The 22,070-nt window shown below is 47.1% G+C and overlaps 1 protein-coding gene and 1 long non-coding RNA gene across 2 annotated transcripts in view; both read left to right on the forward strand.

The window, feature by feature from the left end:
- Positions 1-20,847, forward strand: part of LOC149325325 (uncharacterized) — a 55,424-nt gene extending 34,577 nt beyond the window's left edge. The window contains exon 2 of the mRNA XM_089564233.1: positions 20,597-20,847. Coding sequence (XP_089420359.1) covers positions 20,597-20,847 — 251 coding nt within the window. The remainder of the gene's footprint in view (positions 1-20,596) is intronic.
- Positions 20,848-21,267: 420 nt separating this feature from the next.
- Positions 21,268-21,819, forward strand: LOC149325326 (uncharacterized). Its single transcript, XR_016286502.1, has 2 exons — positions 21,268-21,443; positions 21,508-21,819. It is a non-coding gene; the product is annotated as an uncharacterized LOC149325326 (long non-coding RNA).
- Positions 21,820-22,070: the final 251 nt, after the last annotated feature.

A 22,070-nucleotide genomic window follows, 5' to 3' on the forward strand; every position in this document is an offset into this window, starting at 1 on the left:
TTGTTATAAACGATGCCTGCATATTTCCTGCCTTTCGTAGCACCTTGTGTTGTGGCACAAAAATGCACAACGGGTGCAAATTGCTCGAGGCCATGAGATCGCCGATCGAAATTTGCTGCGCTACTGTGCCTTGCCGCATTTGGTGGGCCTACATAGAAGATTCTTCGGAAAGTCAGGATTGATGCTGATGCACATAGACTATGGAGAATGGAGGCTGCCGTTAGTAGCAGAAATTGTTTCCAGACATCACTACCTCAATACTTTTGGACCTGGGATAGATCAATGGGCAGAGCAAAAAGGCGTCCGTGTGATGTGGGATGTCAGCGCACATTAAAGAATCTCAGGTGGTCTGAATTCACAGGGAGCACTAAGCTCGGCTTTCGTTACATACCTCATATAGCTTAGAGACGGAAAACTGCACAATTGTCCTTTATTAATGCACTGCTGCCCGAATAGCGATTCTGTGCAACAAACAAATTTACAGCAACAAAAAGCACTGCTGGCATATGTAATTTCGTGTATTCACAAGCTTATGCACAAACACAATTAGTCGCAGGTTGATGGGCAATTTTCGGGGAGTTAGGAGTCCAAACCGAGGCAGCAGTTCTGACATTCACTGCATCCGCCGCCTCGGACAATGACTGATTAAATTTCTCAGAATTTTGCATCCACTCAATGTCGAACTTCTAAATAGTTGATAGGCATGGTCTCTCGGTTGCGATAACCAAATCTGCTCTGGAAATTACTGTGCGCCAAAGGTCCAGGTAACGCCGCCACAGCAGCTCAATGGTTATGGCAATCGGTTGGTGACCCGAAAGAAAAGTGTTCATTTTGCCTGCATCGAAATGCTACAGGGCCGTGTACCGTTAGATATCAGTGCACGGTAAAAAAACCCAGGTGGTCGAAAGTATCAGCAGCCCTCCCCGACGATGTCCTCATAGCCTTAGTCGCTTTGGGATTTTAAACCTCTTGAAATCAAACCAAACAGGCCCAGGTGAGGAAGCACCGAAAGAGCTACATTTGATGAACGCAAGTCGTTTAGGCCGAACTGCGGTTGGCTAGAAAGTACGCATTGCCCATAATCGCGGCGAGTCGCCTTTTTGACCCAGCTGGGCTGCGTAGGTACGTCACAACAACAACCAACACATCACAGCCACCAGGCGCATAGACCGCGACGACGGCATATGGGCTCGGAACGCACCAGCACGGTAGACTGTGCAATGATCACCGAGGGAGGCACCAAACAGCAACGCAAAAGCCTAATTTTAGCAGAACTTATTCGCGCATGGTACCCACCGCACTTTCTAGCAGAGAACCTAATGGTCCCGCATTGAGATGCCCTCCGGTAGCACAAAACGCCCCAAACAGAGTCTGAAGCGGCACCGAATGGCACACCGCTATAGAGCGCCCGCCGCGCTGCAAGCCGTTTGCCACTATAGTGCTCCCCTCAGCATGCAAATTATGAGGAAAAGCCGCCACTGTTGCATGGAAGAGGCGGGCCTGGTGCAGTGGTTAGAGCATGTGCACGCTCAATCCCCTTGATTCTGACCCCCCCAATTAGTTTTATTCTAGGCATCTATTACTATTGCATTTAATGGCACTGCTTAGTAATGCGTCTGCTTCACCAGGACCTACCTGAGTGAGTTACAAACAAAATACTCGCCATGCGGGGGATTTATGACACCATCAACTGTGTACGCCGCAAATCACGAAAGTTTTCTTTTTGACAAAGGGAACACTTGGAATAAAATTCTGTGTTATTGATCAGAAAGCCTAGTTTTATTTTGTTTACGATTTATTGGAGTTTAACGTCCCAAAGCGACTCAGTCTATGAGGGACGCCGTAGTGCAGGGCTCCGGAAATTTCGACCGCCTGTGGTTACTTAGCATGCACTGACATCGCACCTACCTCCGAGGCCCGGCGACTACCAGCAGCATCGACGTGACATTTGTCACAAGTTCATTCGCCCACAACTTTGGCTGGTGCACTGATTTGGAGACACGCGGAAGCGACCATTACCCAATCCTCATATCGGCTTTCCATGCGCAGAGGAACCCAAAGAAATTCCATATAAAATCTACAGACTGGGACGCATACAAGGACGCTGTAAGCAGAGGAACACTGCGGCAACTCGCAATGAGGAATTTGCATCGACAATGGCGTATTGCCTGAGAGCGAGTGCACAAATTACCGCTAAAAATGATAACCTACCTTCAAATGATGACACAGTCCAAACGCTTTGCGGTATACGCAGGCGAGCTGAAAGGAAAGCTCTGCGCACAAAAAGCCTCGATGACCTACGTGCATGCCGACGGGCACAACGTCACATTCGACGCTGCATGGATAAACTCAGTCGGCAAAAGTGGCGTGACTTCTGTTCTACGCTGGATGTGCGCAAACCAGTAACCAATATTTGGCGGATAGTTAGAGGTATGCGCACGCCACTTCAACAACTCCACCCCTTCGCCGCACTCTCCCTTCACGAACAAAAGTCTATAAAAGAAGTCTCAGAAGAATACTGCAAGCTGATCCTCCGTAATCCTCCGCGAGAGAATTACTGCAGCATCGCAAGTGTTCAGGTTCATGGCGGGAACAAGGTGGGGTAGCAAGTGCCGATCAATGCTTCTGCTTGAAAAAGCCTACGTTGAAGGAACCTTGCGCTACTGTCTACCAGTGCTTCAAAGATTATCTACATCAAGCAATAAGACTCTCAATGCCGCACGGAACAACTGCCTGCAAATATGTCTTGGCCTCCCAAAGGGTTCCTCTGCATCAGGAACAGTAGCGGAGGCAGGATGTCTCCCACTAGAGGTGATTGCCGCCCAGGAAACTATGCGTACCCATCTTCGCCATGTCCTGCAAGGGAAGAAGCACTTCCTACACCGTGTCCACCTAACTCACAGCAACTCTAGCTTTGGCCAGGCAGTGCAGCTCCTGCCCCTTCCTACTATTAATCAGCCACAGAAACTACTACCTCTGGCCTTTCCTCCATAGACACTCTCTCCTCTAAAGGTGAAGATGTCGGTTCCAGGTGTGAATGCAAAGAGCCGCATGCCACAGGCAGCGCTTCTGCAAGCTACTCTCTCCTTCTTAATCGAAGAATATACGCAGCACACCCATATCTTCACCGATGGTTCAACTACTAAAGAGACCTCTTCTTGTGGCCTTTATGTGCCCTCAACAGGCCATGCCCTTTCTTACCGGCTGCAGCGGAGGACTTCCTCTACAACAGCTGAGCTTCACGGCATTAAGGAAGCTGTTTCTTACATCCTGCGCCGAACCGCCCGCCGTTGGGTTATCTTCACTGATTCATAAGCATCTCTGCAGATCCTGGCCAACCTGCTGAAGAAAACGAATCACCAGCCAGTTTCCCTGGACATCGGGTATATACATCATTTAGCTATTGCCGCAAGCCACTGCATAACATTTCAGTGGGTACCTGCTCACTGTGGCATTCCGGCTAATGAAAAAGCAGATGAAGCGGCCCGTAAGGGCCATCAACATCAGAGATACATTCGTAGTTTTTTCACGAAATCTGATGCGTCCCAAATGGCTAAAAGTTTTGCTTACGAAGAAACGTGTCGGCTTTGAAGTTTGCCGACACATCAGTACCAATTTCTTCACTCAATCGACCCACATCTTATATCAACACTCTCACCCAGAATTCCTCGACAACTGGAAACACTTTATCACCGACTTCGTCTGAATGCTGCATATACAAACGGCTTGCGATACCGTTTTGGACAACTGAACTGTCCGCATTGTGACAACTGTGCCTCGATAGAAACTGTGGAACATATCCTGCTTGAGTGCCCTGCGTATGGTAACGAGCGTGCGTACTATGAACATTGCATGCAGAAGCTCTGCCCAGTGCCCCTAACAATGGACAATGTTTTAGGTCCCTTAGCCTGCTTCAGGCAACAGAGACTTGCAATGACCTTTCTTTTTACATATTTAAAAGACATTGGACATTTCGATAAGCTCTAAATTCACTTGCACGTTACCTTCATGCATTCTTCATGCAGCGAACTGCGTCAGCCCATTTGTCGGACTATGCACTCTATCATTCCATAGGTTACATCATTACTCGCCATTCCATCCTCAGTACCCATTTCATGGCCGCATTTTATCTTTGTTTTTTTTTTCTTTCACCTCTTCCACGCTGCTCTCCTTCAGTCTTTATCTCCCAAATTCCCCTCCCTACGCAGAGTAGCATGCCAGCGATATTCAAACGCCGGCTAAATTCTCTGTTTTTCATTAAAGAGTCTCTCTCTCTCTCTCTCTCTCTTTCACTGACATCGCACAGTACACGGGCCTCTAGAATATTGCCTCCATCAAAATTCGACCACCGCGGCAGGGATCGAAACCGCGTCTTTCGGGCCAGCAGCCGAGCGCCATAAACACTGAGCCACCGCGGCGGCTTATTGTTCTTTGGAGATGTACACTTTAAAAAAGAAATGCCGCAAAGCACAAAAGCAGTAGGTGTCCGAATGGACTGTTAGTAACGGTCTAGGGTTCAACGATGAATATCAGTTTGCTTCTCCAACCATCAGATCGCGTTTAGGCAATAGAGGTCGAGCGACGAAGGGAAAGGAACCGTTCAGCGCTACGTACCTTTACAGTAATTCTGTTGGCCGCTTCTCCTCACCTCCCCCACTCTATTGCGGTAGGAGCGTACAGTCGAGCGCGAACAAAATCTGTGCGCCTTCTCCGCCACGGGGTGCGGTGTCACCACCTTAATATAATCTTACACCGTGCCTGTAACTCAGCGCTCTGCACCCTCACCACGAAATTCGCTAATTCCTTTATATATCTTCATTGCTAAATAGAGAAATGGTCAGTGAGCCAGACTACAGAGCGCTCACTCCACAGTGGCTTCATCTCTTTTCCAGAATGCACCTTGTGGGTTTCCGACGAATACGTGGATTCGGTGCCAGACGATTGTCTCCAACACTTTGGCGACATCTGCGGCAACGGAGTTACAATTCACGACAAGTATCTCTGTCATCTCTCTATTAGGGAGGCTTCGACTTTGAACTGAGATATGCAATACGTGGCGGAGTCTTTGAAGCCCAGGGTATGCAGAGGAGCGCGATGTCGCAGGCGTATCAGCAGCAATAAACGCGTGTGACTTGCCAACAGTGAGAACAGTCGCCTTCGCTCAGGGCCATGATTTGTTGCCTGAATGGACAGAAGCCACTCGCACAATCCTTTAATGAGTTTCTTTAAGTATTGTTTATGTGACTGTCTTATTAATACGTAAATCGTTTTGTGATCCTTTTTGCTCTGTCTAGCATTATTTTTCTACGCCACCTTGTTTTTTCTATGCAGCCGCAAGCGCTATCCCATGTAGACCCCTCCTTTCTATCATCCCTCTCCATAATTTTGCCTTCTCGTACATGGCAAGTTTCACAGCTCTCCTTGAAAATATTTTTCTCTAGCATTCGTAATTGAGCATGGGTCTGTCCAGTCATTCTTACTAATTTTTCATTCCACAGTGCGGTATATCCTAGACTTAGAGACGCTGTTCAGGAAATTCCAAAGTTTTATTAAGCAGCTTTCCAGTTCTACAGTAAAAAAAGTGCAAATTCAAGCAGAGAGAGAAGAGAGAACTGAACGGTTACCCCCAAAAATAGTAATAAATGTTTGGTTTGGTTTACGGGAGTTAACGTCCCAAAGCGACTCAGGCTATGAGGGATGAAGTAGTGAATGGCTCCGGGAATTTCGACCACCTGGGGTTCTTCAACGTGCACTGACATCGCACAGTACACACACAGTTACACTGCAGCTGCAGGGATTGAGCCGGCGTATTTTGGGTCAGCAGCCGAGCGCCATAATTACTGAGCCAGCGCTGTGGCAGTGAAACAAGTGCATACGTCATTGTATTTCAGTACAATGGCGTACCTGTGTGTCTATCGCCCCCACCTGATGAAGGGGACCGTTCCTGGTGCTCTGCACTACATTTCCCTTATTTAACTTTTCTCAGGGCCTATTCTGCGACGTCACCGTAACATACTTTGGGACTAAATAATAGCGTCTCATATACCAGGAGTGCGTAGGTTAATCAAGATTCAGAAATTCCGGATGTCAGTTTGACGCAGGTTGTACATAATTAAACAGAGCTCAATGAGCTCGATTTCTTACTACACTTTCTTTTTGCCGGACAAGTGATTAATCGTCGTACCTGAGACCTTCGACACAGCGTAATCTTGTGAACTTCAGACTACTAAGTAAATACGATGAAGCTGTTACATGCGCTCCCGTACGTAGCGCGACTGTATTAATGTGACAGCTTTACACTTCTCGTTCGACCCGAACCGTAGTGCCTGTAGGACGGTAATCGCATTGGTAGAAAAGGACTGTGAGGCCACAACCCTAGAAGAGAATCATGATTGGTGCTGGCGTGAGAGCTCACATGGTGGTTTGTGGACTATAACGTCACATCAAAATTTCAAAGGTGCTAACAAAATTAATTTTTTTGCGCGATAAAATAGATTCGATATTTTTGGCAGTGGGGATTAAACTTGGGCACCCGGTGACATGAAGCAAGCTCACTACCTCTATGCCACAAAGGTACTTTCTTTTCTTTATTGCGTGGAAGCACAACTGTACTGACAGGCTTCTAATCTTAGTTAACCAGTTCACACCCAGGGAACACGTGATACCTATTATCACTCTGTACGCACATCATAAATCCGAGAGACACACGCATGCATTGTGTAAAGGCAGCCAGATAGGAGGTCGATCTTGCGCAGCATATACCCTCAGCACCAAACAAACCGCTGTCTGAGCAGAGACCGCTGAACGTGGCGGCTCTGCACGGCGATCTATCATGTGGCTATTCTACAAGGTAAAATTTCCTATGGGCACAACCGGCGCTGAACAAGAGATTTTTACGGCAAACCCTGTTCTTGATGGCGTCACAGGCTGGTAAGTAGCGTGCAGTAGACGCCGGCGACAGTGCAGTGGCCCTACTCGACATGCCTTGCTACCGCGAAGCTTGAAGTTGGCTCAGTTCCGAGAAATAAATGTGGTTTCGCGTGCATACTTAACCTTTGTGCTCATTCAGAAGGCAATAGATTGGAAAGGGGTGCTCATGATGGCATAAATGACGGAAGACAACAGTCACCGAAGCCAGGGAGCACAGAGGATGTCTTTTTTCCGGTTTGTATTATTGGGAGGGTAATAAAAGCAGAAGAAAAAACCACGTGCCGCTGGCGCGTCCGAACCAACGACCTATACCGCTAGGCATCAGGGGTCGAACCGCTGCTCGGCAAGCCCATAAATCTGTGAGGGAGCGGCGCAGGTCTACGGGAGGGCCACAAGGTGACGCTCCAGAGGTCGGTCTGCGACAGTGCCAGGTGAATAATTTATTGTTTATTTGTTCTGACGCTTTCGTGCATTGTTAACTGTTGTTAAACGTCTATTGGCAATAGAGACTCTTTAGTTGCATGCCTTGCATTGCTTTTGAGAACCTTGTGTATTAGTGTGAATTCCTCTGTATCGTCAGTTGGCGCATAAAGTTTTGTTTTGCTTGTTTAATCTGACTCCGGCCCTTTCTCTGTCTTGAACCGGCAAAAGCAGGACACCAAACGTCCACTCCCTTCTGCCACTGCAGGTAGCTCGGTTCCGGCTGGTTGTCACGCAAGTAGAGGGCATCTCCTCTGAGACCGACACAGCTGTACTCCCTGTAAGGGTGTCCGGAGCGTGCGCACCAACGAGTGGTGCATCGTTAATAAATAAGATTATTAACTCGTGATATAGTGTAATAATATCACACAACTGAAACTTCGACACATTCTTCGCCTAACTTTATATTGACAGCTGCACTACGCCATTTATCAGGCAAGGTCAACCTGTCCGGCCGCTGACCTTCAAAAAGGTGGTGGGAGCTTGATCTGATTACGCGTAGGTGTCCACCTTTCCGTGGAGTTCACCCATAAGTATACTGCCCCTGCTTTCTTTTCCCCAAAACCTAACTTAAAGAAAAAATTAGGAAAAAGCGGCCTTGTGGTGATTAAGTGTAGCTGTCCACCATTCCGTGGTGTCCACAAAAGAGTATACTGCACCTTCTTTTCCTCAAAACTTTATCTAACAAAAAAATATAAGAAATGGCGATTGAGAAGGTGGTGTTACACGGGCTATCGCGGCTACCTTAAAGGCGAAGCTTGAGTGTTCCCCTTCGTTCAAAGCATCAAACCCTGCATAACCATGCTTAACACAGTGTTCTCTCGTATCCCTAGGTTCATGCCATGCTTAAACCCAAACAATTTTTACACATATTCCAAAAGCATTTTCTCGACGTGCTTTTTCTCGCGTTCTCTGCTTTTTTTTCGACCCCTTCCCATTCAGTTATGCACCCTGTCACCGCCACTAGCCGGTAGGTGGCGCAAGTAGCGCATGTCCTGGAAAGCTGGGCCTGTCGGAATCATTACGAATTGACAAACAACTGCTGCATATTCCGTGGATGAATTCTATCGCTTCTGCTCTGCTCACTGAAATGTATGCCAACGCTGTCGCTGGGAGCGAACTATTCGTCCCCTGTCTGCACAGACTGCGGCACTTGGCGCAAATAAGCGATCGGTGTTTTTTTTTCTCTCGCTTTGGGCGCTCAATTCCTTGGTCGCCTTAGCTTCCCGCAATTGCACTTTAAGGAAGCCTTGAAAACAGTGAAGAATGGACAGAAGGACACACCTCTCAAAGAGAGTGACGAAAGGTCACCCAGTTCACCCTGTGTGGGACCTTCAACGAGCTCCTCTCACCATACCGAGGTTTACCTTAGCAGCCCAGGCTCGACATCTGACACTGTAACCATTGCCTCCACACACTGCTGCCCTACTGCTAAATCACCACAGGGGCGACGTTACCAACAACGTGTAAGAATGCGTACGACTGGCTTGTTTATAACGCGTCAGTGCAGAGGTATTCTGTGAGACTTGTCGCGCTGCTTGTCCTATAAACAATCTTTCGGCCAAATGCTGCAAGAGATAAAGACTCTCAATTGACGTTTGTGGCGAATGGTTTTTCCGACCGGAAGAAAGCTCCTATGACATTTCAGAGACATGAGGCCTCGAATCTGCTGCGTGCGGACATGAGCGGAAATGCAGCTATCAAAGCGGGGGTGAACGTAGCATCTACATACATACATACATACACATATTCTTTATTTCTCTAAAAGAGAAAAAGGCCCCTGGGCAAAAAGCTACCTCATAGTAGGTTGTCTAGGCCCGGGGCCCATTACAAGGCAGCAGGGCATACAGAATTCAGACATGATAAAGCACTGCAATTTCGAACGCAAAAGAGGTGAAACATCTAAGGTTTTTTTACCAGTTAAACCAAATTGAACATAACACAGTATAACAGGCAAGAAGAACAATAAATGAAATCAAAATCAGACATCGAGAACACAGCGCTACTAAATAGTTCTAAGCGACAGAAATAAGTACAAAATAAGATGTTCACTATGAGATAATAGAAATAGGGAGGTAAACTTTTCTGTTTATGATTTGTGATCTGTTTATGATCTGCATGTGTAATTTCAAAGCAAAAGGAAATGAAAGACTGAAGGAAAGCACTGATGACGACATTATCTTCATTGCAGTATTTAGCGTGCCAGGGACTGGCACTGCGAGGTCATGATGATGCAGAAAGTAATCTAAGACAGCTTCTGGAATATCGCTCCAATGACATTCAAGAACTGCAATCATGGCTTTCTCGAACAAAGTAATGCTGTAATGCTGTGCTATGATATTTGACACGAAATGTTGGACACCATGGCTCATGATGTCCTCCGGTCGCTCAGAAATGTGGTTTGTGAAGCAGGGCACTATGCCGTGATAATAGACGAAACAGCGGACATATCTGCCAGGGAGCAAGCGTCAATATGCTTTCATATTTTTCACAAGAACTTCGAAACTTATGAGCTGTGCGGTAGATTTTATAACAATGCTGACACCACAGCGACCAATCTTTTTGCTGTTCTTAAGGACGTCACCTATCGTTTTAATCTGAGCGTTTGCAGTTGCCGTGGGCAAAGCAATGATGGCGCAGCACACATGAGATGACAGTACGGTGGGCTGCAAGCACTATTACAGGAGGAGGAGCCGCGAGCACTGTATGTACACTGCCTTGCGCACATACTGCACCTTGTGCTCGAGGACGTGTCTTAGAAAATGGAAATATGCCCCGTTATCCTGGACATGATACCAGAAATGATAAACTTTGTTAAGTGCTCCGCAAAATGTCTAAATTTTTTCGAGGCATTTCAGAAACGAGATGATGAAATCATTTTTCTGGAGAATAACAATGTCTTCACTCTAACAGAGCACAGCTGCGGAAAGTTTTTCTCTTGTGACATTCAACAACGTTTCTTCACGTTTCTTCGTATTTGCATTTAAATTTCGACTCCACTTTTTCATCTGACTGCATATTTCTTTACTTTGCTAAAGCATTCGAAAAATTTAATAACTCACTGCTTTTACATGAACTCCAAGTGTGCTGAACATCCAGGTTACAGTTTTTTAACTGGATCCATGGATTTCCTTCTTCTCGAGTTGAATTTGTCAGCATTAACAACGATGAATCCTCTACAGTGCTGCTTGTTTCTGGGCTCCACAAGGGTCAATACATGACCCGCTTACTTTTTTTTCATCTTCTATATTGCTGTGAATTGCCGTTCTGCACTGTAATGTACTCTGCATGCTGAGAGTAAAATAAATAAATATCTTTTTCCAAGGAGCATGCCCAGAGTAGGGGGAGGGATAAAGAAAATGAGAGAGGTTGCTAATTGGTCCCCAGCAACCCGCCCCCCCCTCCCCTAACCCCCTCCACAACGGCATATTGAAACCTCGGCGCCTATGAATTAGGTTATAGAGAAGTATGCGCTATATAACCAATCCCTATATATACGAGAAAGAATTTGACTCAGTGAAAACATCAGCAATAATGCAAGCATTGCGCAATCACGGAGTAGAACCCTGTCATGGGAAAATACTGGAAGACACCTACAACGTACATGACTTCACCAGCGAAAGAACAAGACACGAGGAGAAGAAGAACACAGGAGAACGCTGGACTAACAACTGAAGTTTACTCGAGAAACGGTCAACCTAGGTCACCAGAAGACGCATGCGTATCAGACACACCAAGCAAAACAAACAGATACATAAGTGGCGGATCGCCGAGGAGTGGATACACGCTCCAACACTGGCCAACAACAAAATACAGATAATATGTCTATCAATCTTGCACGCGCACACTTCTGCTTAGGAAATTAACTTCCTTGCTAATGAGATGCAAGGACGGTGCACTGATGCATGTGCCACTGCCTTGCAGCCGAATATGAAAGGCCTCGAGGATTTCCCTCTCCTCCCTGTTTTTCCCTTTTCCGATAACAAAAATGTTGTTAAAACCTGGAACACATTCTTTACAACTCCTGCAGTGACGTGGGAGAGTATTTTGATCTGACGAATTTTTCAGAGAATTATTATGTTCGCGTGCCCGGTCATTCACACATCTGCCAGTTTGGCCCGTGTACACTCTACCACATGACAGGGGTATCTTGTAAACGACCCGAGTCGAACAAGCAACGAACTTGCTAGCATGCTTAACAGAGCAGCTCTTAGGCTTCTTCCCCTCACTGGCCTTCGCAATTCGTGCACATAAACCAGACATCTTACAAGGTGCCGAGAACACTACCGTCACGCCGTGCCGTTGTGCCACTTTCTTCAGGTTATGCAACACACCGTGAAGATAGGGCACCACTTCAACTTTCCTCCCATTCGGTCTAGCACTTCCGGAGCCCCGTGCGTTCTCGTTTTTAATCTTCTGCAGCATCGACTCACCAACTGTAGTCAGCACATCATCCGGATAACCCGCATCGCTAAGGCGACGGACTTGCTTATGAAAGCTCTCATTCACTGCATGTGGGCCGCTCTTCTGCAAGGTATTCCCTAGGCAAAGGTTAGCTATGGCTCTTTTAATTAGCTTGGAGTGCGATGAAACATAAGGCAAAAGCGCTTTCTGAGTTCTGGGTGAGTAGCTCCAGCAGATGTGGGCTTCGTTAAAGGTTAGCAATAAGTCTAGGAACCGAATGGCATTGTCGCTAAGCATCAGCAAGTCCGTCGCCTTAGCGATGCGGGTTATCCGGATGATGTGCTGACTACAGTTGGTGAGTCGATGCTGCAGAAGATTAAAAACGAGAACGCACGGGGCTCCGGAAGTGCTAGACTGAATGGGAGGAAAGTTGAAGAGGTGCCCTATCTTCACGGTGTGTCGCATAACCTGAAGAAAGTGGCACAACGGCACGGCGTGACGGTAGTGTTCTCGGCACCTTGTAAGATGTCTAGTTTATGATGCAACATAGCGCCCAAACTCCTGCCGCTGCCAGTCAAGAGTAATATAACCTTCGTGCATAGCGGGGGAGAGCCGAGAGGGGCAAATTTCTTTTCCTAGGCGTTTCCAGCCTGTAACCGAGCCCATCCTTCACGTCGCCTTTGGAAATTCAGCAGCGGGTAAAGACTGAGCTCCATGTACGCAAAAAAGTAAGCGACGCGACGAGGCGGCGCGGCGACGACGGCTGGCGTTCGCTCTGTCGCCCACCGGCCAAACTTCATGCGTTGCCACAACGCGAACGCGAAATGGAGACAGCGATCAGAGTTGCTGGCATAATACACCGCAAAACTGTTTGCGCCTATAACAAGTGTCACGTTATTTGCAAGGATTAAAAGTCTGGGCAGAAAAATGTCAAATAAAACGTATTTACAGCTTTGTCATTGAATACAGACTGTTTAACGGAACGCTTACGTAAACTTTTAATACTTGGCTGGGGAGTTTTGGTTTTGGCGGTTTTCTCCCTGCTTTTTTCCCGTTCTGAAACGAAGCGCGCCTTATAATTTTTTTTTTTTGCTGCAGGTCCCAAAGAACCCGCCCCCACTTCACGGCGTCGATGAGCCTCTCATTGAAGCCTTAGGCTTCGGCGTGTGCCATGGTAGTGCAAGTGTAGTACCTACGAGCTCTCGAAAAAACTAGTCAACACAAAATGCGGCGTGTTCGAGAAAGCGAGCGATATTGCAGGCAGTGACGTACGACGCTGCCGGATTAGCTGCTATTGGCTAATCGCGTAAGCAACTGCCGGACGACGAGAGAAATTTTCTGTGAGTGCAGAACCGAGCGACACGACAAGCGACATGGGCATTTCGCTTCGCGCGACTTCGTCGCTCGTCGCTTGCCGCCGTCGCGTTGTCGATCGCGTGAGTTTTTGCATACATGGAGTTCAGCCTTGAAGCTTGACTTGCTTGAAGCGGTTCGCTTGTAGTTTACGCTGATCACTTGGTCGCCGTCCTGCGAGGCGGCACGAACGGCGAACAAAACGAAATAAGTGATAGAGGTCTGCGTACTGAAAAGGCTCTGTATCTGCACTGCGTTGTGCAGGCGTAGTTTACGATTTAGAAGGCTTACACTGATATCTTTTAGTTAAAAAGGCGCTTTTGTCAACATAGCATTGTGGCCAGTGGTACGGATGACAAAACGGCTAAGAAACTTTAACTAAGTAGCTACTCAGCAAAAACTTTTATAATAAATTAGAGGGTTACTTGGGAGCTTTTATTTATTTCTTGGTTGTAGCGTGCTATTGGCTATACCAATATATATCGCCTATAATAGTTTCCAAAAGCCGGTTCTCGTCTGTGCTGCTGTGAAGAAAATACGAGCTTTGAAATATCGTCACATTTAGGCCATTTAAACCTGAAGAGCGCATGCAGCCGCACTACAAGCGCACGTTACCCGGCATAGGATACATTATGGTCGTTTCTTCTTTGCGGATGAATGGGAGACGCGAGTGGGAAGAGAAACTTAGACAGTGGCTCGTACCTTCAACCTCGGGATTTTGTAAACAAATTTTTACTCTGCGTTGAAGTCCACTTTCATTAGTAGTACCCATTATAATCCCTTGTATGGTGCAGATTGCACACAGACGCATACGAAGTCGATTTCTGCCACTCATCTTTACCTCTTAAAGTTGCGTACATTATACGACGATTATGCTCAGTGCACAAAAATTGGGAAAAAACACTCTGGCCTAGGCTACATCTTTCTAAATTCTTTAAACACTAACTTTAAAAGAGGACTTAAACGTATAGAGTTGTAGCGATCATTAAGGAATCGTTAGCAGGGGTAAAGGTGAGTAGCTCACAATTAAAATTTAAATGATGGTAGCCATTTTGGAAGAAATGTTTTAATAGCGTCGATATTGTTCTGGGTGCCTGTCTTGATGCGTTGGTTTCCGCTGTCAGTTTTGGGGCGGTTTCTTGCTGATGAGAATGGCAGAAGTTGATATGTTCATAAACATTTGAGAATAATGATCCTTTATAGCGTCCTTCATGATTTGTTTTACGGTCCTATACATGCACTCAGTGAAGTTTTCCCAAACGTATTCAGCAATTGTTATTTTTGGTTTGAAAATACGGTACCATCGGGGCAGATAACCGGCTATTGGTGTTCTGTTCTTGAACACATCGAAGTCGAAGGCTTCGAAAGCTGGCGATGCAACTGTATCAACCATGAATTCCGTAACTCGAACCTCATCAAGAGTCACTGAAAGGGAAAACAAAATGATCATTTGCAGCTGCAAGCCAACTTTATGTATTATTTGTAACATTTCACTAATCGCATAAGCTGACGGGATGGCAAATTTGTTCTCACGCAGCATGCTTTACGATATATAGCGGCCTATCTCTGACATCAGGTTACCTGCAGATTTATGTGGCGCCTATAATTAGCTGCGTGACCTTCTCCCTTTGAAAGCGCGATCATTGCGTAGTCTGAGTATGTTTCAGAGCTTACAAATTTAGAGTTCACAATTAGATTTGAGAAAAGCAAAGATTGCCACTACCGTCTGGGAGACGTTGAATTAATGAGCGTTAGCTGTTCGGTAGCGCCATCTATCGTCCATGCGATGCATTGCCACGTGATTGGGCTACTTTTCCATACCTCACGGCGAGCGGGCGCCTACCGTTCCGAGGTCGGATATTTTTGTCGAATTTGACCCGAAAATTTTTTTCCACCCTTTGGGGGGCCATTTCTCCTTACTTCAAGGTGGTAGGTGCGCGGTCGCCAGGAGGTATGAAATTTTGAGCTGCCAAGTGCTGACGAGGTGGCCGCCATGTTAAGGCTTATCATAAGTAAATATTAACCTAATTAGACAATATTGGTGTCTAACATGTCCTACTCATCATGCCCGTTAAGAATATAAATTAGTTATACTATGACGTTATCGGTTAGTTAGTTATAAACAATCCAACATAAGCGTAACCATAAATAAATATTAGCTTCATTAGTTAATTTTGGTATCTAGCCTGTTGTACTCATACAGAGGATTCCAAATTTCTTATTCGTTTTATGATGTCTAATTAATTACTGAGATTAAAGCGTTTAGATATAGTCATGGGATTAGTTAATTGTGACGTCACAAAATCAGTGGCGCAACCAATCAGAAATTCGATATACTAATGGCTTCACCAATCAATCACCAATTGAGTTGCTATGTTGATTTACTATGGGGGCTGCCATCTCGAATTCCTCGGACTTGCAAAATTTCACGCCGAAAGGAGGTGGTAGCAGACCCCAAGAAATCAAGAAACATGAAGAGTAAGAGCTAACGCTCTTAAAAAACGTTGAAGCTAACCGTTTAATGGTCCCTTTCAGCGCAGGGGTCTGCCAATGCGTTCTTGGATGCGTGTATACGTGCATTTCATCCACGTCTATGCTGAAGATGACCTCCAAAGCAAGAACGGGAATTACGCAAGGAAAGCACGGTTCATAATCTCTCTTGTGTTGGCTTATCGCTTATCTTGCTCAGTGTTTTGTGAATTATGCGTCTTGGAGGTGGTCTTCTACTGGGATTCTGTTTACGCTCGTCCCCGCTTTCCATGCAAATAATCCATGTGACGCGGTACGCGCTGGACAATTAGAAAGCTGCACTGCTCTTTTCTGCCTCCATACAGGATGTGCGTAGCGTTGCAACTTATTAGCCCCACATATTTCGTTCTGTTTAGTCAAGCCTCACCCTCCCTTCTTGGAACTGTCATTTCGTTGCGAAATGTTTTACGTCCATTACACTAACTGACATGGCGTGAAGTAGCCGTTTTAATTAGGAGAGTCACACTATATTTCTCATTTCTGTACTACATAGCGCAATTAAGTAGAAATTCTGTATTGCTGATTTTTTTTGCTATTTTTGTTAGGACTCCTGTCGCGAAAGCTCTGTAACACGCTACTGCCCAATCTATACTTCTCAGTTGTTTAAATGTCTTCAAAAGCCAAATAATGAAGACATGTTCTGTCATGCATCATGACTGTTTTCGTGAACAACATGCATCGCGTGACATCGATCCCACGTAATTATAGTCAACTTTAATTTCCATTTCAGTATATCGAAAGTAAATGTACTACCGCCTCAAATAAAATGCGAAGAGCGGAGCGTGTGTACAAAGGTCTGCTATACGCCGTATGCCTGTCCTCGCAAGGGACAGGCACACTCTTCTGGTTTACGATTGTTCTGATCCTCTTTGTTTTACCTACTTCTTCTCGCTTTGCCACTGCAGCACCACATTTCTAGTGGTAGTACTGAGGTGCGGAGATAAAGTCCTGCGCACTGCAGAAAGAAATCATTCAGCAACGGCCGCGTTCGATACAGACCGCAACAAGTTCGGACTTGTCATTCCTTGCATCGCAGCCAGACGCTGATAATAGGACAATGATAGAAGCAAGATGAAAGCATTGCAGACCACTATAAAGTTCTGCTCACTGCAGAAACAAACGATTCAGCAACGACCGCGCTCGATATAGACTGCAACCTGAACAGACTTTTCACTGCTTGCATTGCAGCCTGACGCTGATGATAGTACAAAGATGAAAGCAAGATGAGAGTACTGCACACCACGATAAAGTTGTGATCATTGCGGAAACAAATGACTCAGAAACTGCCGCATTGGATGTAGACTGCATCCGGACCGGAGTTTTCACTCCTTGCATCGCAGCCATACGCTGATAATAGGACAATGATAGAAACAAGATGAAAGCCCTGCAGGCCAGGTAGCTAAGAACGCTCGCTTCTCCCACGCGCGCCACAGCCGCTGCCGCAAGCGAAGCCGTGCTGCGGAATTTTAGATCAGTGCAAAATATGAATGCGGCGCTCCAGGTGGAAAGCGAGAAAACGAACGTCAAGAAAATTAGGAGAAAAACTGTCGCAAACCGGAAGAGCGTGCCTATGTCTTATGATGACAGGTGGACGGTTTACAATATACCTTTGGCCACGCGCTCTGCTGTTAGCAGTTAAGTTGACGCCGAGAGTACTGGGAGCGCGTTTGCATTTCAGGTGACGCCGGAGTACAGGGCTTGCCAAAGTTACCAGTCGTCATGGTCTGCTTTTCAACAACGCAGTCGTGCATTTACGGCACCCCCACAGCGCAAACGTTCAGTAGCATGATGTGAATGCAGCTCATGCTCGGTCTTGGCGTCCGCAGCAGCTTCAAAAGCGCTGAAGTGCTCGACTGTACCAATCAGACATATCCTGTGACCAAACCCTGTACATAGGAGGACCACAGGACTTGCGTATTCTTTTCTACAAGTGAAAAGTGCCTGGATATACTAACATCACTTTCAGATACATAGAATTACCCAAATGGTGTGGATAAATTAAGAACTTCAGCACTGCAGCAACAGAAATCACCAGAATGTGTGAAACCTTATTGTTATGACCTCCATTTTATTGTAAAGAATCTTCAACAGATATGGATTAATGGAAATATTGCCACGTATCATTGTAGTGTCCGTTCGTTCGCGCTCAAGACCGCAGGAAAGAGGTGTTATCACTTTTGTTCGTGACCCGAGAGGCCACCGGACTAACTTCACAGCCATGAAGAGCTGAATCAACGTTTTTCCGGATTACTGTGGATGATCTTGACCTGTTATCTCGAAGTTCCCTTGCCGGATTTAAATTGAGCGATGCCGCGAGCGGCGGGCATTCGTAGTTATACGACTTACGAGCTCGTTTGTTGCTTACGCCGCCGCCGAGTGATTCCGTTCTTTTGCGGGCGCAAGTCAGCCCAAATAAAGACCTTCGTTTGCAAGTCTTGTTGCTGTCTACCTGACCGCTGGACTGCCCTCACTACAACGTGATACCTGGTGTAGGTGCTCGGTAGCGTTCCATATACCGGACACCACCTGCAAGTCGTGACGCCAGCCCTCTGAGTCCTTCACCGGAGGACCAGAGTCCACTCCACCGCACAAGCCGTCGTCTGCTAGGGGACGCACCTGAGATGGGCACACTGCGAGAGCCTACCCGGAAGCGAAATTAAACAGCAACGTCCGCCATGAGCTTGTCCCAGACCTCAACTCTAATCGTACTGCAGCAGCCTCGAGTGCCACGAACCTTCGACGCTTCGCCTGGCGCCTACCCCGAAGAATAGCTGGAACAGTTCGACCGTGTAGCTCTCTTTAACAACTGGGACGATGCCATGAAATTTAGGTGCGTCTTCTTCGCCTTGGAGTTACCGGAAAGAATCTGGTTTCAGAATGAGGAAGCTAGCCTTTCGAGCTGGGAAACCTTCAAGGAGCAGTTTCCTAATACTTTCACATATGTCGCGAGAAGGGAGAGAGCCCAGCAGCTGCTACAGTGTCCCCTACAACATCCAAACGAGACCACTGCTCAGTACATGGAGGAGATGAACCGTCTTTTCCGGCGTGCCGACGCGAGCATGAAGGAAGAAGAAAAGGTAAAGCTGCTTCTGCGAGGACTTAAAGAGCAACTCTTTGCCGGCCTCGTACGGAACCCTCCGAAAACCGTCGCGGAATTCATTGAAGAGGCATCCACCATAGAAAAAACAGGATGCTAGAGCCCGCCAGTATGACCGCGAGCAGCGCGTTTTATCAGCAAGCTGCCTGGACACCGCTACCAACGATAACCTGCGGTAGGTTATACGTCAAATTGTGCCAGAGGAGCTCCAACGATTGCTGCCTATGGGAACGCCGCCGCAGCTTACATCGCTCACTGACGTCACCCGGGACGAGGTTCAACAGGTCTTGGGTGTGACGCCGACAGCCACGCAGTCTCTGCAGCCCCCATCTATGACTTACATCGCAGCAGTGCGCCGTCCTGCACCTCGACGACGGGACCCAAGCCCCTACGCCCTCAGCCAGCTGCGATGGACCTCCGCCCTCTGGCTCCAACCCGCCCGTCCTACGACCGTCGTACACGGCCGAGGAAATGCGACGAATGGAAAACTCCCGTCCAGCTTCACCCACTGTGCTTCCACTGTTGCGAAGCCGGTCACATTCTCCGGCACTACCCATACAGAAGAATGGGCATTCGAGGGTTCTCTTACGACTCCCCACAACCCGAACCGGCCAGTGATCAGCCGAAATCGAGGAAGTTTTGCGCAGGAAGAATGCTCATCGCATAGCCGCCTATCACGTAACAGTCGCCATCATCCCCGCGCTTTGTATCTCCTAGCCGAGGTCACGCTGTGCGTGGACACTCCCCCAGCCTACGAAGGTTAAACTGAATAAAGCAGCCTCTGGAGGTGAGGTTGCTTCTGAGCGCAAGAACGAACATCCTCCATCGACAAAAACGCAACACCTTGCCTCAACTACGACGACAACGCCGCTGACGACGACGACGCGGCCAGACAAAGTTTTTACCGCTGGCCAGAGAAGTAACGTCGGATTACGCCCACCGCAGCCTCACTACTCGACGAAGCCGAGATCGGACACCGAAGACAAAAGGTTTACTCGATTTGGCTGCACTTTCTGAACTAGTTCAGAGAGTGCAGCACCTCTGTACTCGTTTTTTCAGTGCAGCCCGCGCCCCCTGCACCTCGATATTTCTTTTGCAAAGGTGCAGGTCTAGTTCAGCGCGAGTTCACAAATTTTCTGAACTGCTTGGCGAGGAAGTGCAGCGAAAGTGCAGCGATGGGCTCTTGCATGCCAAATTCCGAGCAGACGACGATGGTCATTCGTGGTACCGACGGCAGTGAAAAAGACGCTACGATTGTCTTAAATCCTGACGGATCATTCCTGCGGGACGGCAGCGGCTACGTTTATCAGACAGCAGGTGAGTACCGAGGCGCGACTGCCTTGAGCACGGTGTCACCGCTTGAAAAGACAAAAAAAAAAATAATAATAAACAGTACGCGCGCAGTTTTGAGCGCTATTTATATGTATATTTTCTCTTCGGTGCTCAATTTAATGTTTCGTATTGCACTACGAAACGTGGTCCCTTGTGTTTTAAGGTCGGTCATGTGCGGTTATAGTGCGCACGTGTGTGTGGTGCGTGTGCGCGCTGTGCAGACATAATTTTCATTACACAAGTGCATCTTTGAGCGGCATTAGTCGCCTGTTTCGATGTTATCAGTTTTTTTAGCGACAGCAGCCGCTTTTTGTGCTTTATTTAGGAAATACATTTTTACTTACACACAAACGCAAAGCAGTCTCGGTGATTCTGGGCGCGCATAAATGTTGGCGCTCGTCAAGGCAGCTGTAGTCTGAAAAGCTCTGCTGTCAAAATGTGCTGTGAACGAATTTCATTTTTCTTCTGCAGACGGGGAGCGTTACACGCTGGTATTCTCCCAAGAGGCTGCCGGAACACCCCCCTGCCAGGCACCGCCTGCCAGCCCCCCTGCCTTTGAAGACCCCCTATCTGCTTCGGCCGACCATCCAGATTCTGAGCGGCAAACGGGAGGCCATCAAGAAATCGATTACGAGCTTTGGAGCACCCGGAAAACAAAATTTTTTATCAGTAAATATTCCGAGTTCATAGACCTTGTAGGCAAGAAATGGGGATTTCGGTGAGTTTTTGTTTACCTTGCATACCATCCATGTATTGTAGATCAGCGCCTTAAATTTAATTATTTGCTTCATACTCAGAACCAAAAAGTTGATGTGGCGGAGGATCACTGACCTTATCAACGCGGAGTTTGGTGGGAGCCTGACGCTGACACAGGCGGAAAATAAATGGTTTGGTTTGGTTTGGTTGGTTTATGGGGTTTAACGTCCCAAAGCGACTGAGGCTATGAGAGACGCCGTAGTGGAGGGCTCCGGAAATTTCGACCACCTGGGGTTCTTTAACGTGCACTGACATCGCACAGTACACGGGCCTCTAGAATTTCTCCTCCAAAGAAAGAAAATAAATGGAAATCCCTTGAACGGGCCTACAAAAATGCAAAGAAAAAAAAAACAATTCGTCGGGTCATAACCGTGTGATTTGCGACTTTGAAGAGTAAGTTACAGCTATTATATTTTTGTCCTATTTTGCTCTTAGCGCTGCTCTGACTTACTGTGACATGCAGGGAGCTATCAGGCCTCCTCAAGAAGGAGCATCACATAAGCCCTCCAGTTGTTCTGGTGCCTGGAAGGGCACCACTTTTGTCGCAACCAGGAAATTCGGAGTAAGTGCTGGTTAGTGAGTGATAAAGCGTTCATTATTGAGCATTTGTGAATATGTACTTCTAGCAACACCACCGGTGACCCAACCGAGGACACCGAGGAACCGCCGCTTTCGCTGCCAGCTGCGGTTGAAAGGCCAGCACAGCCACAAAGGAAGCGACGTAGTGTGTCGGCTGCACAGAACCTAAGCCGCACTTTGGAAAGGATGGAGGACGGCCGGCAGAAGCGCCACAATGAAAAAATGATGCGGCTGGACCGCCTTATTGATTTGTTTGAGAAGCAAGTTCAGGGCAACAAACCGCAGCAAGTATAGTACTGTCAGGAGACACCTCCTGTAGAAATTACCGGCATGAAATAAACTTTTTTCAAAGAGCTCAGGTTCATTCTTGCCATGGTGGTATTCTTGTCAGATTCCTTCGCACTCATTCCAAAGCACTAACAAAAGGACATGCAGATTGCTAAAGTCCGCTTGTTACCGGGCCAAATCAACTCCACTCATGACTGAATAATAGTAATGTGTCAAGCAACTAGCCAGGAATGTGGTAGCAGTAATATCCCTCACCTTAACTTCTGCAAAACTTCAGTGTGAACATTCGTTATCGACCAACTAATATAGCATATTCATAGGC

The sequence above is a fragment of the Amblyomma mixtum genome, chromosome 10, assembly GCF_055824585.1.
Source record: "Amblyomma mixtum isolate Tamu chromosome 10, ASM5582458v1, whole genome shotgun sequence".
Taxonomy (NCBI): Eukaryota; Metazoa; Arthropoda; class Arachnida; order Ixodida; family Ixodidae; genus Amblyomma; species Amblyomma mixtum.